The 15452-nt window shown below is 44.1% G+C and overlaps 1 protein-coding gene across 1 annotated transcript in view; it reads left to right on the top strand.

Annotated features, from left to right (window-relative positions):
* LOC110485733 (xylosyltransferase 1) overlaps nt 1-15452 on the top strand; it is a 127837-nt gene that overhangs the window by 79692 nt on the left and 32693 nt on the right. The window contains exon 5 of the mRNA XM_036940395.1: nt 9469-9549. Within this exon, the coding sequence (XP_036796290.1) occupies nt 9469-9549 (81 nt within the window). The remainder of the gene's footprint in view (nt 1-9468; nt 9550-15452) is intronic.

Here is a 15452-nt window from a genome sequence, read left to right as displayed (position 1 = left end):
TGCTATACTAAGACTATCCAGTGGCTCTACTAAAGACTAACCAGCTGCTCTACTAAAGACTATCCAGCTGCTTTACTAAAGACTATCCAGCTGCTTTACTAAAGACTATACAGCTGCTTTACTAAAGACTATACAACTGCTTTACTAAATAATATATAACTTCTTTACTAAAGACTATACAACTGCTTTACTAAATAATATATAACTTCTTTACTAAAGACTATACAGCTGCTTTACTAAAGACTATACAACTGCTTTACTAAATAATATATAACTTCTTTACTAAAGACTATCCAGCTGCTTTACTAAAGACTATCCAGCTGCTTTACTAAATACTATCTAGCTGATTTACTAAAGACTATCCAGCTGCTTAACTAAAGACTATCCAGCTGCTTTACTAAATACTTTCCAGCTGATTTACTAAAGACAATCCAGCTAATTTACTAAAGACTATCCAGCTGATTTACTAAAGACTATCCGTTTGTTTTACTAAAGACTATCCAGCTGATTTACTAAAGACTATCCAGCTGCTTTACTAAAGACTATATAACTTCTTTACTAAAGACTATCCAGCCGCTTTACTAAAGATTATCCAGCTGCTCTACTAAAGACTATCCAGCTGCTTTACTAAAGACTATCCAGCTGCTTTACTAAAGCCTATACAGCTGCTTTACTAAAGACTATACAACTGCTTTACTAAATAATATATAACTTCTTTACTAAAGACTATACAGCTGCTTTACTAAAGACTATCCAGCTGCTTAACTAAAGACTATCCAGCTGCTTTACTAAATACTTTCCAGCTGATTTACTAAAGACTATCCAGCTGTTTTACTAAATACTATCCATCTGTTTTACTAAAGACTATCCAGCTGATTTACTAAAGACAATCCAGCTGATTTACTAAAGACTATCCAGTTGATTTACTAAAGACTATCCAGCTGATTTACTAAAGACTATCCAGCTGATTTACTAAAGACAATCCAGCTGATTTACTAAAGACTATCCAGTTGATTTACTAAAGACTATCCAGCTGATTTACTAAAGACTATCCAGCTGATTTACTAAAGACTATCCAGCTGATTTACTAAAGACTATCCAGCTGATTTACTAAAGACTATCCAGCTGATTTACTAAAGACTATCCAGCTGATTTACTAAAGACTATCCAGTTGATTTACTAAAGACTATCCAGCTGATTTACTAAAGACTATCCAGCTGATTTACTAAAGACTATCCAGCTGATTTTAGGAACCGTATACATGTTAACAAGACTTGCTATAGGTATGTAGTATAGACTCTCTCTCGCACTCTTTTGGTCAGTTGTAAGTTGTAACCCACCCAAACGTATATGCACAACTTTGATTCAGAAATAACTTGTGATGTGGACTTGCCAACTATTCAAGTGTGGTAAGAGCACAATAGTACAGTATAGTACAGTACATTACAATATATTACTGTATAGTACAGTATAGGAACCATACAGTACAGGTACTGTATAGTACAGTATAGTACAGGTACTGTATAGTACAGTATAGTACAGTACAGGTACAGTATAGTACAGTATAGGTACAGTATAGGTACAGTATAGTATATTGCAGTACAGTACAGGTACAGTATAGTGCAGTATAGGTACAGTATAGGTACCGTACAGTGTAGTACAGTATAGCACATTACAGTATATTACTGTAATTATTATTGTTTAAAATATATATATATATTTTACCTTTACTTATACAGGTTTTTTCTCATTGAGATAATATCTCTTTTCCAAGAGAGACCTGGTCCAATAGCAGCAGGGGGAACAACGTTTCAGACAAAACAACTTACATACACTAACACAACATTAAACAAAACTATAAACACACATACAGTACAACAATTACATATTACATTAAAAACACAAACAACTTGACTAAAAACAGCTGGCCTAAAAACAATTACACTCTTCTATGATATATACATTGATCAAGTGTTTAAACTCCACCAACTAAACTAGATCATCACATTTTAAAATGTTCAGGAGAGAATTCCAGGACCACGGTGCTAAGTAACTAAAACTATTTCTACCATGACCTGTTATAATTTTTGGTACTGTTAGAAACAAATCAGAATGGGACCGTCATTTATATTTATTTACTGACCTGACTAAAAAAGAACAGAGATACAATGGCATTTTACTCAATATGGCCTTATAAATCAGTGTATACCAGTGTTTAAGCCTACGCAAGGGCAATGACGACCAGCCAACAGCGCTGTAGAGATCACAATGATGTGTTAGACGTTTTTGATTTGTAATGAACCCGAGGGCTGCATGATACACTGAATCAAGTCCTCTCAGGGTAGTGGCTGAGGCCTGCATACAGTGCCTTGCGAAAGTATTCGGCCCCCTTGAACTTTGCGACCTTTTGCCACATTTCAGGCTTCAAACATAAAGATATAAAACTGTATTTTTTTGTGAAGAATCAACAACAAGTGGGACACAATCATGAAGTGGAACGACATTTATTGGATATTTCAAACTTTTTTAACAAATCAAAAACTGAAAAATTGGGCGTGCAAAATTATTCAGCCCCCTTAAGTTAATACTTTGTAGCGCCACCTTTTGCTGCGATTACAGCTGTAAGTCGCTTGGGGTATGTCTCTATCAGTTTTGCACATCGAGAGACTGACATTTTTTTCCCATTCCTCCTTGCAAAACAGCTCGAGCTCAGTGAGGTTGGATGGAGAGCATTTGTGAACAGCAGTTTTCAGTTCTTTCCACAGATTCTCGATTGGATTCAGGTCTGGACTTTGACTTGGCCATTCTAAGATTTTGCTTTATGTTTTGGATCATTGTCTTGTTGGAAGACAAATCTCCGTCCCAGTCTCAGGTCTTTTGCAGACTCCATCAGGTTTTCTTCCAGAATGGTCCTGTATTTGGCTCCATCCATCTTCCCATCAATTTTAACCATCTTCCCTGTCCCTGCTGAAGAAAAGCAGGCCCAAACCATGATGCTGCCACCACCATGTTTGACAGTGGGGATGGTGTGTTCAGCTTTGTTGCTTTTACGCCAAACATAACGTTTTGCATTGTTGCCAAAAAGTTCAATTTTGGTTTCATCTGACCAGAGCACCTTCTTCCACATGTTTGGTGTGTCTCCCAGGTGGCTTGTGGCAAACTTTAAACAACACTTTTTATGGATATCTTTAAGAAATGGCTTTCTTCTTGCCACTCTTCCATAAAGGCCAGATTTGTGCAATATACGACTGATTGTTGTCCTATGGACAGAGTCTCCCACCTCAGCTGTAGATCTCTGCAGTTCATCCAGAGTGATCACGGGCCTCTTGGCTGCATCTCTGATCAGTCTTCTCCTTGTATGAGCTGAAAGTTTAGAAGGACGGCCAGGTCTTGGTAGATTTGCAGTGGTCTGATACTCCTTCCATTTCAATATTATCGCTTGCACAGTGCTCCTTGGGATGTTTAAAGCTTGGGAAATCTTTTTGTATCCAAATCCGGCTTTAAACTTCTTCACAACAGTATCTCGGACCTGCCTGGTGTGTTCCTTGTTCTTCATGATGCTCTCTGTGCTTTTAACGGACCTCTGAGACTATCACAGTGCAAGTGCATTTATACGGAGACTTGATTACACACAGGTGGATTGTATTTATCATCATTAGTAATTTAGGTCAACATTGGATCATTCAGAGATCCTCACTGGGGCTGAATAATTTTGCACGCCCAATTTTTCAGTTTTTGATTTGTTAAAAAAGTTTGAAATATCCAATAAATGTCGTTCCACTTCATGATTGTGTCCCACTTGTTGTTGATTCTTCACAAAAAAATACAGTTTTATATCTTTATGTTTGAAGCCTGAAATGTGGCAAAAGGTCGCAAAGTTCAAGGGGGCCGAATACTTTTGCAAGGCACTGTATATATATATATATATAACATCACTAAAATCTAAAACCGACAGTAATGTACATCGTACCAGCTCCTTCCTGGCCTCAAAAGAAAAACAAGCCTTATGTCGGTAATAAAATCCTATTTTCAGCTTGAGCTTCCATAACAAGTTCTCTACATGCACAGTGAAGCTCAGCTTATCATCAACCCACACACCCAAATATTTGTACACTTTCTCTAACTTTCTCTATAGTATGTCCAGCCAATGTAGCAATGACATGATTTATAACATGCCTGGCATTTGAAAATACCATGCATTTTGTTTTACCCGAATTTAGAATCAGCTTTAAATCATACAAATTCTGTTGTATTGTAACGGCTTTCTTTGTTATGGGAAAGAGACTCGGACCAAAATGCGGCGTGGCTATTGAGATTCATGTTTAATAAAAACAACGTAAACACGAATCAATACAAAACAATAAACGTCACATGAAAACCGAAACAGCCTAAACTGGTGCAAACTAACACACAAGACACAAGGACACTAAGGACAATCACCTACGAAACACCCAAAGAATATGGCTGCCTAAACATGGTTCCCAATCAGAGACAACGATAAACACCTGCCTCTGATTGAGAACCACTTCAGACAGCCATAGACTTCACTAGAACACCCCACTAAGCTACAAACACAACACACCACATACAAAAACCCATGCCACACCCTGGCCTGACCAAATAAATGAAAATAAACACAAAATACTTCGACCAGGGCGTGACAGAACCCCCCCCCCCCCCCCCCCCCCCCCCCCAAAGGTGCGGACTCCCGGACGCACACCAAAACCATAGGGGAGGGTCCGGGTGGGCGTCTGTCCATGGTGGCGGCTCCGACGCGGGACGTGGACCCCACTCTATCAAAGTCTTAGTCCCTCCTCCTCGTGTCCCTGGATAGTCCACCCTCGCCGCCGACCATGGCCTAGTAGTCCTCACCCAGAACCCCACGGGACTGAGGGGCAGCTCGGGACTGAGGGGCAGCTCGGGACTGAGGGGCAGCTCGGGACTGAGAAGAAGCTCAGCACTGAGAGGAAGCTCAGGCAGGTAGTTGGATCCGGCAGATCCTGGCTGGCTGGTGGGTCTGGCAGATCCTGGCTGACTGGCGGATCTGGAAGAGTCTGGTTGACTGGCAGATCTGGAAGAGTCTGGTTGACTGGCAGATCTGGAAGAGTTCAGTTTTTGATTGGAAGAGTCTGGCTGACTGGCAGATCTGGAAGAGTCTGGCTGACTGGCAGATCTGGAAGAGTCTGGATGACTGGCAGATCTGGAAGAGTCTGGATGACTGGCAGTTCTGGCTGCTCCATGCTGACTGGCTGCTCTGGCTGCTCCATGCTGACTGGCTGCTCTGGCTGCTCCATGCTGACTGGCAGCTCTGGCTGCTCCATGCTGACTGGCTGCTCCATGCTGACTGGCGACTCTGGCTGCTCCATGCTGACTGGCGGCTCTGGCTGCTCCATGCTGACTGGCGGCTCTGGCTGCTCCATGCTGACTGGCGGCTCTGGCTGCTCCATGCTGACTGGCGGCTCTGGCGGCTCCTTGCAGACTGGCAGCTTTGGCGGCATCCTGCAGACTGCCAGCTCTGGCGGCTCCTTGCAGACTGGCAGCTCCATGCAGACTGGCAGCTCTATGCAGACTGGCAGCTCCTTGCAGACTGGCAGCTCCTTGCAGACTGGCAGCTCCTTGCAGACTGGCAGCTCCTTGCAGACTGGCAGCTCCTTGCAGACTGGCAGTTCTGAACAGGCGTGAGACTCCGGCAGCGCTGTAGAGGCGGAAGGCTCTGGCAGCGCTGGAGAGGAGGAAGGCTCCAACTGCGCTGAACAGGCGGGAGACTCCGGCAGCGCTGTAGAGGAGGAAGGCTCTGACAGCGCTAGATAGGCGGGAGACTCCGACAGCGCTGAAGAGGAGGAAGGCTCTGGCAGCGCTGGACAGGCGAGGCGCACTGTAGGCCTGATGCGTGGTGCTGGCACTGGTGGTACTGGGCCGAGGACACGCACAGGAAGCCTGGTGCGGAGAGCTGCTACCGGAGGGCTGGGGTGTGGAGGTGGTACTGGGTAGACCGGACCGTGCAAGCGCACTGGAGCTCTTGAGCACCGAGCCTGCCCAACCTTACCCGGTTGAATGGTCCCGGTCGCCCTGCCAGTGCGGCGAGGTGGAATAGCCCGCACTGGGCTATGCAGGCGAACCGGAGACACCGTGCGCAAGGCTGGTGCCATGTAAGCCGGCCCAAGGAGACGCACTGGGGCCCAGATGCGTAGAGCTGGCTTCATGGCACTTGGCTCAATGCTCACTCTAGCCCGGCCGATACGCGGAGCTGGAATGTACCGCACCGGGCTATGCACCCACACTGGAGACACCGTGCGCACCACAGCATAACACGGTGCCTGCCCGGTCTCTCTAGCTCCCCAGTAAGCACAGGGAGTTTGCCCAGGTCTCCTACCTGGCATAGCCATACTCCCTGTTAGCCCCCCCCCCCAATACATTTTTGGGGCTGACTCCCGGGCTTCCTTGCGCGCCGCCGTGCTTGCTTCACCAACTCCATTCTCCGATATCCTTCCTCGCACTGCTCCAGCGAATCCCAGGCGGGCTCCGGCACTCTCCCTGGGTCGACCGCCCACCTGTCTATCTCCTCCCAAGTAGTATAGTCCATGCTCCTGCTGTCCATAACGACCTCCCATGTCCACTCCTCCTTTCGCTGCTGTTGCCTGTCACCACGCCGCTTGGCCCTGTTGTGGTGGGTGATTCTGTAATGGCTTTCTTCGGTATGGGAAAGAGAGTCGGACCAAAATGCGGCGTGGCTATTGAGATTCATGTTTAATAAAAACAACGTAAACACGAATCAATACAAAACAATAAACGTCACGTGAAAACCGAAACAGCCTAAACTGGTGCAAACTAACACACAAGACAGTTACAAGGACACTAAGGACAATCACCCACGAAACACCCAAAGAATATGGCTGCCTAAATATGGTTCCCAATCAGAGACAACGATAAACACCTGCCTCTGATTGAGAACCACTTCAGACAGCCATAGACTTCACTAGAACACCCCACTAAGCTACAAACACAACACACCACATACAAAAACCCATGCCACACCCTGGCCTGACCAAATAAATGAAAATAAACACAAAATACTTCAACCAGGGCGTGACATGTATGAGGTAAAATGCTCTTTGGGCATTTTCAAAAGCTAAAGATAAACTACTACAACTTGAATAAAGAACAGTATAATCTGCATAAAAATGAACATCCACTGTTTCAATAAGATCCCCAATGTTGTTTATATACAAAACGAACAACAGTGGGCCCAAAATAGAACCTTGCGGAACACCTGAGCACACCTCTATGGACTCAGATATACAGCCATCCTCCATTACACATTGTGTACGATTTGATAGGTAATTTATAAACCAATCTAGAGCATGACCAGTAATTCCACATTTTATGTACTGTACTATACTGTACTGTACTATACTATACTATACGGTATAGGTACCGTATAGTACAGTATAGTATAGTACAGTATAGTACAGTACAGTATAGGTACAATGTAGTATAGTATAGTACAGTATATGTACTGTACAGTATAGTACAGTACAGTATAGTACAGTACATTACTGTATAGTACAGTATAGGTACAGTATAGCACAGTACATTACAGTATTGTAAAGCATATTACAGTATAGTATAGGTACAGTATATTACAGAATAGTACATTATAGTACAGTACATGCACAGTATAGTATAGTAAAGAATGTTTTGCTAAGAGTGCGCAATTAGGGCATATGCCAACAGGGTAGCAGTGTGTTTTTATGGTGCTGGTATAAGGGTGGCTGCAAGGCTGTGATATGGGCTTGGCTGGTAATTCTGTGGTACTGGCTATGGTCGCAGTGTGTGTGAATGCCATCCAGCCAGACATATAGTGACAGAGAGACAGAGACTGCACCCTGGGGGCAGACAGTCAGTCAGCAAATCAGCCAGACCCACTGGACAGACTGTGTGACCACTCAGGCACAATGGCACAGCTCTGGCAAATCTATGCTGTGACCTGGATTTCCCCCCACTGTGCTATGCTCTGTGTGTATTGTCTGTGTTTGTGTGCGTGCGTGTGTTCTGCTACACAACATCAGTGTGTGTGTGTGCGTGCGTGCGTGTGTTCTGCTACACAACATCAGTGTGTGTGTGTGCGTGTGTGTGTTCAGCTACACAACATCAATGTGTGTGTGTGTGTGTGTGTGTGTGTGTGTGTGTGCGTGTGCGTGCGTGTGTTCTGCTACACAACATCAGTGTGTGTGTGTGCGCGTGTGTGTGTGTGTGTGTATATGTGTGTGTGTGTGTGTGTGTGTGTGTGTGTGTGTGTGTGTGTGTGTGTGTGTGTGTGTGTGTGTGTGTGTGTGTGTGTGTGTGTGTGTTTGACTACATCTGCTAAGTAAAGCCTTGGGGCTGTGAAATTGCTCCTTCATCAGTAAATGGCATTAATATGCATCCCTTCAGCCTGCGCTAGCCCAGCTTTGTTAGCAGAGTTTAGGCTCTTTTAGAAAGGAAAACTGAGCTGTCATCTAAAGGCCCAGACAGCCTCCCCTACCCTGCTTTACACTCTGCAGACATCTGTGTTGTTGAGAATACCTTTGACTGTGGCAATGATGGCTTGCACTGCAGAGGAGAAGCTTTTAGCCTGGCTGGGCTGCGTAGAACGGGTTTGATTCCACTGGACTGCTGTATTGTATAGTGCCTGCGGGGTTGGTTATTGAGCCAACTGTTAAATGGATGTTATGTTTACTGTCTTTGTACTTGGGGTTAGTCGTTTTCCTGACCAACTGTCCTGGAAAGCCCTGGGCCCTGATCATAGTGGATAGTTAAATAATACATGATCAAATGTTCCGTTAAAGCAATAGTTCATCCCAAAATCAAACTGAGCATAAAAGTGAGTGGCGGTTGTGTCACGGTCGTTTAAAGATGGATTGGAACAAAGTGCAGCGTGGTAGGTACGTGGTACATTTTGTCTTTTATTTAAATGACACCGAAAAACCAACAAAATACGAACGTAAAGCTACATGCAGTGCAGAAAGCAACTACACACAAACAAGATCCCACAATCTAAGGTGGGAAAGGGCTGCCTAAGTATGATCCCCAATCAGAGACAACGATAGACAGCTGCCTCTGATTGGGAACCATACTAGGCCAACAAAGAAATACAAACATAGATTTGCCCACCCAAGTCACACCCTATAGAGAATAAAAAAGTCTCTCTAAGGTCAGGGCGTGACAAGTTGTGTGAGTGAGAGTCCATGAAAATGGCTGGTATACTTGGGTTTTTATAGAGAACTATCCCTTTAACAACTATCCCTTTGTATCCTTGACAACCCTTGAAAAGTGATGACAGGGTGTTGCCCTAGTGCTGTTGCCCTATCATATGGCATATGGTTTCTACCTCTCTCTCTTTAATTGGTTGGTAATTATGATCTTCCTGGCTGTCATTTCCACTGATTGGTTGGTTTCTAATAATCTCTTCCTGGTTGTCGTTAACAGAACCAACAGCCAGCTGGTGGCCTTCCTGTCCAAGTACAGAGACATGAACTTCATCAAGTCCCACGGCAGAGACAACGCCAGGTGAGATCTATCAAGCACACGCACACACACTGATAAATACACACCCACATACAGGTGCACACACACACACACACACTAGTATGATACAGACACATTAAAACACGTTCACTTATTTGTATTCTCATTCTCACACGCCAGTGGCGGTCGGTGCTGTTTAAGATGAGGGAGAAAAAATCATTTTTATGAGCATGGCCTTATATCTATTACAGCATATTAGATCACTGTCCAGGGTTTTTCTTTATATTTACTATTTTCTACATTGTACATTGTAGTAACCAAAACAGTGTTAAACAAATCAAAATTGTATTTTTATATTTGAGATTCTTCAAGTAGCCACCCTTTGCCTTGATGACAGCTTTGAACACTCTTGGAGAGTGAGGGACAGGTCGAGAAAGAAATTTGAGTAATCAAGGCGACAGACACATTCAATACCGCCTTGCACATTATTGCCTGCATCTAGCTGATCTAGGGTGTAATAATTAGTCCAAGCGGTTGAAAACAAGATTTTCTATTGGAAAAATTCAGGAAACGTTTTTCAAGACTCGGTTCACTTTCATAGCTGCCACATACAAACAGCATGATCAGTTCCTTCTCGTACCTACACGCTCTCCTCCTCTCACCTGTTCCCTTTGCTTGTGGACTTCAGGGCATCACACTGGTTGTGACCAGGCGAAAAAAACTTTCCAAGCCAAACCTTCATAGCATAACCGTTAAACACAGCCTACATCGTTGTCACCATTTTAGTCATAACTTAGTCAAAATAGCTACTAGAACTAACGCGTTAGTACAATCATGCATTACTGTGTGTACAGTCAGCAAACAGTTTAGCAGTTACACCGGCGGCCCCGGTGGCAATAAATTAATCAAACCAAACGCTTACCTTGACTTGGAAAAGTTCCAGTGTTGGATAGCCATAGCCAGCTGGCTAACATGACATCCCTTTCTGTTTGAGTAGGCTAAACTAGCTAGCTGCATTCGCTAGCTACGTTCAGTGGGGAGAACAAGTATTTGATACACTGCCGATTTTGCAGGTTTTCCTACTTACAAAGCATGTAGATGTCTAATTTTTATCATAGGTACACTTCAACTGTGAGAGATGGAATCTAAATCCAAATATTGCATGACATAAGTATTTGATACATCAGAAAAGCAGAACTTAATATTTGGTACAGAAACCTTTGTTTGCAATTACAGAGATCATACGTTTCCTGTAGTTCTTGACCAGGTTTGCACACACTGCAGCAGGGATTTTGGCCCACTCCTCAATACAGACCTTCTCCAGATCATTCAGGTTTTGGGGCTGTCGCTGGGCAATACGGACTTTCAGCTCCCATTTTCTATTGGGTTCAGGTCTGGAGACTGGTTAGGCCACTCCAGGACCTTGAGATGCTTCTTAAGGAGCCACTCCTTAGTTGCCCTGGCTGTGTGTTTCGGGTGGTTGTCATGCTGGAAGACCCAGCCATGACCCATCTTCAATGGTCTTACTGAGGGAATTAGGTTGTTGGCCAAGATCTCTCGATACATGGCCCCATCCATCCTCACCTCAAATACGGTGCAGTCGTCCTGTCCCCTTTGCAGAATAGCATCCCCAAAGAATGATGTTTCCACCTCCATGCTTCACTGTTGGGATGGTGTTCTTGGTGTTGTACTCATCCTTCTTCTTCCTCCAAACACAGCGAGTGGAGTTTAGACCAAAAAACTATATTTTTGTCTCATCAGACCACATGACCTTCTCCCATTCCTCCTCTGGATCATCCAGATGGTCATTGGCAAACTTCAGACAGGCCTGGACATGCGCTGGCTTGAGCAGGGGGACCGTGCGTGCGCTGCAGGATTTTAATCCATGACGGCGTAGTGTGTTACTAATGGTTTTCTTTGAGACTGTGGTCCCAGCTCTCTTCAGGTCATTGACCAGGTCCTGCTGTGTAGTTCTGGGCTGATCCCTCACCTTCCTCATGATCATTGATGCCCCACGAGGTGAGATATTGCATGGAGCCCCAGACCGAGGGTGATTGACCATCATCTTGAACTTCTTCCATTTTCTAATAATTGCACCAACAGTTGTTGCCTTCTCACCAAGCTGCTTGCCTATTGTCCTGTAGCCCATCCCAGCCTTGTGCAGGTCTACAATTTTATCCCTGATGTCCTTACACAGCTCCCTGATCTTGGCCATTGTGGAGAGGTTCGAGTCTGTTTGATTGAGTGTGTGGAAAGGTGTATTTTATACAGGTAACGAGTTCAAACAGGTGCAGTTAATACAGGTAATGAGTGGAGAACAGGAGGGATTCTTAAAGAAAAACTAACAGGTTTGTGAGAGCCGGAATTCTTACTGGTTGGTAGGTGATCAAACACTTATGTCATGCAATAAAATGCTAATTAATTACTTACAAATCATACAATGGACAGCCTCCCGGGTGGCGCAGTGGCGCTGTACTGCAGCACTAGCTGTGCCACCAGAGGTTCGCGCCCAGGCTCTGTCGTAGCCGGCCGCAACCGGGAGGTCCGTGGGGCGACGCACAATTGGCCTAGCGTCGTCCGGGTTAGGGAGGGTTTGGCCGGTAGGGAAATCCTTGTCTCATCGTGCACCAGCGACTCCTGTGGCGGGCAGGGCGCAGTGCGCGCTAACTAAGGTTGCCAGGTGCACAGTGTTTCCTCCAACACATTGGTGCGGCTGGCTTCCGGGTTGGATGGCGCTGTGTTAAGAAGCAGTGCGGCTTGGTTGGGTTGTGTATCGGAGGACGCATGACTTTCAACCTTTGTCTCTCCCGAGCCCGTACGGGAGTTGTAGCGATGAGACAAGATAGTAGCTACTAAACAATTGGATACCACAAAATTGGGGAGAAAAAGGGGTAAAATTAAAATATATATATATATATATGTGACTTTCTGGATTTTTGTTTTAGATTCCGTCACAGTTGAAGTGTACCTATGATAAAAAATTACAGACCTCTACATACTTTTTAAGTAGGAAAACCTGCAAAATAGGCAGTGTATCAAATACTTGTTCTCCCTACTGTATGTGAAAAGGAAAGTGAAAAAAACACAATGAATAGCTAGCTCTCTCTCTCTTGCTTCTCCTTCATTTTTGAAGAAATCAATTTGTTCAAAACTGTTCAAATATTGTCTCTCTCTCTTTGAGTCAACTACTCACCACATTTTATGCAGTGCTAGCTAGCTAGCTGTAGCTTATGCTTTCGGCACTAGATTCATTCTCTGGTCCTTTAAATGAGTGGACAACATATCAGTTCATACTGCAAAAGCTCTGATAAGTTGGAGGACGTCCTCCAGATGTTGTCATAAGTAATGTGTCCATGGAAGGGGGTGAGAACCATGAGCCTCCTAGGTTTTGTATTGAAGTCAATGTACCGAGAGGAGGACGGAAGGTAGCTGTCCTCCGGCTACACCATGGTGCTTCCCTACAGAGTGCTGTTGAGGCTCCTGTAAACCTTCATTGCCTTCACGTCACCAAATAATTTATTAAAAGGATCACTTTTAATATCTCACAATAACAAAAAATTAAAAAATGAAATTCACTGAGGAGGAGGTCCTCCCCTTCCTCCTCTGATGAGCCTCCACTGTCACACACACACACACACCCTCCTTGCCCCAGCTCGGTGACTGAGTCATAATCCAATTAGGCTCCATCTGTAGCTTTATTAATTAACCTTCCCTTGTTGCCGTTGCGAGGTGCTGCCTGCCAGCCCTGCCCCCGGCCCCGCTCCATGCCCTATCACGCTACTAAATAACATGCCAATCACTGGAACACACACACACACACACTAACACCAATCACAATCTGGCTGCCTGTCGTGTTGTGCCATGGTGTGTGTGTGCGTGTGTGTGCGTGTGCCAGGAGTTAGACAGGCTTGACTGAATAAAACCACTACTGGCATGAGATAGGATGGATAGTGGATTAATTAAGGTTGTTCCTATATACAGTGTAAAGAAAAAGTATGTGAACCCTTTGGAAATACCCGGATTTCTGCATAAATTAGTCATAAAATTTTATCTGATCTTCATCTAGGTCACAACAATAGACCAACACAGTCTGTTTAAACTAATAACACACAAACAATGATATGTTTTCATGTCTTTATTGAACACACTGTGTAAACATTCACAGTGCAGGGTCGAAAAAGTTTGTGAACCCTTGGCCCTCCTTTGCAATAACCTCAACCAAACTTTTTCTGTAGTTGCCGATCACACCTGCCCAACGGTCAGGAGGAATTTTGGACCATTCCTCTTTACAAAACTGTTTCAGTTCAGCAATATTATTGGATTGTCTGGTGTGAATTGCTCTCTTGAGGTCATGCCACAGCATCTCAATCAGGTTGAGGTCAGGACTCTGACTGGGCCACTCCAGAAGGTGTATTTCTTCTGTTGAAACCCTTCTGTTGTTCATTTACTTCTGTGTTTTGGGTCGTTGTCCTGTTGCGTCACCCAACTTCTGTTGAGCTTCAATTGGTGGACAGATAGCCTAATATTACCTGCGAAATGTCTTGATAAACTTGGGAATTAATTTTTCCGTCAATGATAGCAAGCTGTCCAGGCCCTGAGGCAGCACAGCAGCCCCAAACCACGATGCTCCCTCCACTATACTTTACAGTTGGGATGAGGTTTTGATGTTGGTGTGCTGTGCCTTTTTTCCTCCACACATAGTGTTGTGTGTTCCTTCCAAACAACTCAACTGTAGTTTCATCTATCCACAGAATATTTAGCCTGTGGAACATCCAGGTGCACTTTTGAAAACTTTAGACATGCAACAATGTTTATTTTGGACAGCAGTGGCTTCTTCCCTGGTGTCCTCCCATGAACACCTTCCTTGTTTAGTGTTTAACGTATCGTAGACCCGTCAACAGAGATGTTAGCATGTTCCAGAGATGTCTGTAAGTCTATAGCGGACACTCTAGGATTCCTCTTAACCTCATTGAGCATTCTGCACTGTGCTCTTGCAGTCATCTTTGCAGGACGGACACTCCTAGGGAGAGTAGCAACAGTGCAGAACTTTCTCCTTTTATAGACAATTTGTCTTACCGTGGACTGATGAACATCAAGTTTTTTAGAGATACTTTTGTAACCCTTCCCAGCTTTATGCAAGTCAACAATTCTTAACCGTAGGTCTTCTGAGATCTCTTTTGTTCGAGGCATGGTTCACATCAGGCAATGCTTCTTGTGAATAGCAAACTCACATTTTGTGAGTGTTTTTTATAGGGCAAGGCAGCTCTAACCAACATCTCTAATCTCGTCTCATTGATTGGACTCCAGGTTAGCGGACTCCTGACTCCAATTAGCTTTTGGAGAAGTCATTAGCCTATGGGGTTCACATACTTTTTCCAACCTATGTTTAAATGATGTATTCAATATAGACAAGAAAAATACAATAATTGGTGTGTTATTAGTTTAAGCACGCTATGTGTGTCTATTGTTGTGGCTTAGATGAAGATCAGATCAAATTTGATGACCGATTGATGCAGAAATCCAGATAATTCCAAAGGGTTCACATACTTTTTTCTTCCCACACGTTTCTTTCCCACTATAGCTGTTTCTATAGGAATCAGATGGTGGTGTATACAGGTTCTACAAGTGTGTTTCTGTGGTGGATAGCAGCTGGCTTTAAGACCTTCAAGGACTTAGGGAAACAGTCTGTTTGACCTGAACTTGACACCTACTGCAACACTTGGTGCTTCATATCACACGTCACACGTTGTTAGTGTGTGAGGGAAACATGTATAGGATGATGTCATCTCCCTATGCTCTCTCAAAACTACTAGGAGGGTATACTGACTGTATACCGTGAAGGGAAATGGATGAACATCGCAAATACAATCATGTTTCCCAACCAACATATACTAACCCGAGGGTTAACACGAGGGTATATGGAACTTTTGTTTGTAAATGTTGAT

This window comes from Oncorhynchus mykiss, chromosome 13 (genome assembly GCF_013265735.2).
Source record: "Oncorhynchus mykiss isolate Arlee chromosome 13, USDA_OmykA_1.1, whole genome shotgun sequence".
NCBI lineage: Eukaryota > Metazoa > Chordata > Actinopteri > Salmoniformes > Salmonidae > Oncorhynchus > Oncorhynchus mykiss.
The sequence above is the reverse complement of the archived record's forward strand: the minus strand, read 5'-3'. Positions and strand labels throughout refer to the sequence as shown.